This window comes from Leopardus geoffroyi, chromosome C1 (assembly GCF_018350155.1).
Source record: "Leopardus geoffroyi isolate Oge1 chromosome C1, O.geoffroyi_Oge1_pat1.0, whole genome shotgun sequence".
Lineage (NCBI taxonomy): Eukaryota > Metazoa > Chordata > Mammalia > Carnivora > Felidae > Leopardus > Leopardus geoffroyi.
In genome coordinates this window covers 21,972,517-21,976,289 of record NC_059328.1, presented here as the reverse complement: position 1 = coordinate 21,976,289, position 3,773 = coordinate 21,972,517, and the positions used below count along the sequence as shown (strand labels likewise).

General features: G+C 43.4%; 1 protein-coding gene across 1 annotated transcript in view; it reads right to left on the bottom strand.

The window, feature by feature from the left end:
* Positions 1 to 441: 441 nt before the first annotated feature.
* The window catches only part of LOC123599912 (collagen alpha-1(I) chain-like), a 30,590-nt gene continuing 27,258 nt past the window's right edge, over positions 442 to 3,773 (bottom strand). The window contains exon 3 of the mRNA XM_045482388.1: positions 442 to 625. Coding sequence (XP_045338344.1) covers positions 579 to 625 — 47 coding nt within the window. The 3' untranslated portion in view covers positions 442 to 578. The remainder of the gene's footprint in view (positions 626 to 3,773) is intronic.

The following is a 3,773-nucleotide window of genomic DNA, read 5'->3' as shown; positions in this document are numbered from 1 at the left end:
CAAGATTTCATGGTGTTTGAATCCGAGTTGCATTTTCCTGAGTTATCTTGCTAATTTCTTTTCTCAGCATAAAAATTTCGTGTCATGGCTGTTTTGTTCCTGGAGGTCACCCATGCGTGGGTAGGGAGCCGCCCTTTGTTCCTAAAAGGATTTTTCTCACCCAACAGAATAAAGACAGATTTCTTAGGAATTTACAGTCCTTCCTCTCAAGAAGCTTATTTATGGCCAGGCTGATGAGAGAGGGGTCAGGTAGGGAACTCAGAGCATCACCAGATGGTTTCTTCACAAACAGCGCTCTCCTCTAGACTGTTCGTTGCACTTCTCACCGTGAATGTGAAGCGATACCTCATCGCCTTAGGATTTGGACTGACCAAAAGCCAGGAAGAAAAACGATACCGGATTACCTTTGTTCCCCTCGTTCTCTGCATTACTTGTCTGGCCTGGCCCTGAAGAAAGGACCAGAGGCACGGTGCTTTCCAATCTGGTCTCGGCCCCTAAAGGACTACTGAGGCGTCCGAGCAAAGCGGGCACTCGGAGGAGGGAGTTATAACTTCATCTCAGTTCAGAGATCTCTTGAGCTAGCACTTAGGCTGAACCTCTAGAGAGGTGGGGGTGGAAGGCATTCCTGTAAAAACCAAAAAACAAAACATCTGTGCACCAAGCCACAGAGTTGGGAAAGCACAGGGCAAGGTGCCCAGGGAACGTGGGGTATGATGATCGGGAATAAGAAGCAAGTTTGGCAGATGGATTGGGTCATGGTGCTTTCGATACCAGGAGGAGGAATTTGGCCTTTGTCCTATAAACATTGGGAACAAAGGAAATATTTAAACAGGAGGGTAAGGGTTGTACAGCTAGGTGCTGCAAGGTTGGTCTGACGTGCATCCTGGGAGCCCAAATGCATGGACACCAGCAATCCGAGAGGCAATACAGTTGACCCTTGAGCAGCATGGCTGAGAACTGTGCAGGCCCACACATACCTGGGTTTTGATACAGTACTCTGTTTTCCTTGTGATTTTCTTAATATTTCTGTGGCTTGCTTTACTGTGTGAATTCAGTATATAACACATACAAGATACGGGTTCGCTGACTTCCCGTCAACAGTAGACTGTTAGTAGGGGAGAGTCAAGTTATATGCAGATTTTCTACTGTAAAGAGGACACTGCCCCTAATCCCTGCATTAAGGGTCAACGTAATTGCAGGTGATGTGGGGCCTGAACAAGGCAGGAGGCGACAGAGAAGGGTTCAGTAGGTGACCTGGGGAAAGGAGTGTCAGAGGTGTTCGTGAAGCCTGAGAAATGGGAAAGACGAAGTTGAGCGAGTTCAGTTTGGGAAACGTGTGGAACTTCAGGGACTGGAACCTCAAACCCCCTGGAGCTTTCCCTCCATTCTTGCATCATCATGACAAGATGGTAGCTCCCAATCAGAATTCCCATGGCCTCAGACCTCGTGTTGGTCTCCAGTAGGTGAGGAGAATCCAGCATTCATTCCCTAATATAAAGACGGGGACATTTCTTTGGGCTTTTTTTCTTTCACAAGTTAAAAAATTTTTAAGCCCAATTTTTAAAAAGTCAACTTAATTTTACTATCCCTAACAGCAGTTCTTTCCAAATTCCCTTCCAGGCTTTTTCCTGTTCATCCATATTCTAAACATAGTTCCGTCACGTTTGTATAATTTCACCCTGTCATTTACACGAGCATTGGGAAGCACTCACTCAAATGTCCGGGCACATTAGTTCTAACCAAATGAATTTATTAGCACATGGAAAGTGTAAAGGATGGAAATTCCGTTTGCACATAGAAGGGATTGGCATTTGTTTTTCCCCCAGCAATTTTAAATTCATTTATATTAAAAAGTTAAAAATCAAGAGACAGATGGAAACTCATCTGTTGGGTTCCAGGCATGCACCAGAGAGGAATACTTTCACAAACCTGTTTCATCTTGTTCTCACACCACCCTGGGGTCAGTATTGTGAGGTTCAGTTGCAGGTGAACTTGTCCTGCCCCCGGCAGTGTTTGGATATCATCAGAGTGTGTGCCTTCTGTATGCCAGGCACTGGGAATAGTGTATGAAAAGACTGAGAAGGCCTCTCTTACAGAACATGTTTATAGACTAGGATCCCAGGGCTTGCCTTAGTATCAGTACTAAGTGCCTTCTGTGGACCAGATACTGGGCCAGCGTTCAAGGCAAAGCACCCTTGCCACCCCTTAGAAAAGGTCAACCGGAGACCACAATAACATTTGAGGGTAAAGTTGCATAGTGTTTGCCCTTTCTCCCTGACCTCATCTACCATGGCCCAGGGGAAGAATAATCTTGGGAAGCTGAAAGAGGAAGGCCCTGAATTTGATTCATTTGTCGACCTGCACCTGCTATGAGCTAGGTGCTTTTATGTACGTTCGTACGTAATCCCATTTTAAAAGGTGAAGACAAAAACTCAAGAAACGTGCAGTGATTTTCCCAATGTATAGCTAGTGACAAAGCTAGGCTTAATTTTTCGATTTCTCAGGTTCTCCTTCCTTGTAAATTTCATCACTTGTGGTATAATTACAGGAAGATTTGAAGTTAACAGCTAGGATTTGAATTTAGGTTAAGTCACGCAGGATTTCTACAAGACCATCTGCTTTCCTGGAACAATTTCTGAGTTGCTGCAGGACAATGCCACTGGCCCGCTTCTGTGAATTTTAACTGTCCCATCATTTGATCAAGGCCTGCCTGGGGGCACCCATTTGTCTAAGCCCAGGTCATCATCCCACATTCTAGATGCCAAGGAGTGAAGAGAAGGATGGCTCATTTTAGCTTCTACAGTGGGAAATGTGCATTGATGCCCGCAATAAATGCAATCAGTAAGAAATTTCCCCAAAGTAGGAAGCAGCCAAAGAAATACAAAGCTCCTCTATAACCTCTTTGGATGCTCAAAGTCCACACATACTTTTTTCCATACTTAATCTCCTCTTGTCCCTCCCCCACCCCAAAAAAGAATGGAAGACAAAAATGTAACAAAACAAGGATAAGTAGAAAGTAGCAACAAATGTGGTAGATTATAAATTATATCAATAATTCGCTCATCCCAGGTGAATTCTACCAAACATTTAGATTTTCTCAAGCTATTGCAAAAAGTACAAGAGGAAGGAAAACTTCCAAATTCATTTTATAAGACCAGTATCATCCTGGCACCAAAACCAGATAGACACTGCAAAAAGGAGCTACAGGCCAATGTCTCATGAATATTGAAGCAAAAATCCTCAACAAAATTTTAGCAAACTAAATCCAACAATATTAAGAGTTACATACAACCAACCAGTGGCATTTATTCCCAGGATGTAAGTGGTTCGATATTTGCAAATCAGTTGTGATTGCTTCTCAAGAGGATAAAAACCATATGTTGATTTCAACAGATGTAGAGAAAGCATTTACAAAGTACAGCATCTATTCATGATAAAAAAAATAATAATAATAACCCTCCGCACGGTAGGTGTGGAGGGAATATACCTCAACATAAAAAGCCTTATATGAAAAACCCATAACCAACATCATACTCATTGACGAAAAAACAGCTTTCCTCTAAGGTCAGTAACGAGAATGATACCCATTCTCGCCACTTTTATCAACATAGTATTGGAAATCCTAGCCACAGCAATTAGACAACACAAATCAAAGGCAGGGTGCCTGGGTGGCTCAGTCGGTTGAGCATCCAACTTCGGCTCAGGTCATAATCTCAACAGTTCATGGATTCGAGCCCGGCATCAGGCTCTATACTGACAGCTCAGAGCCTGGT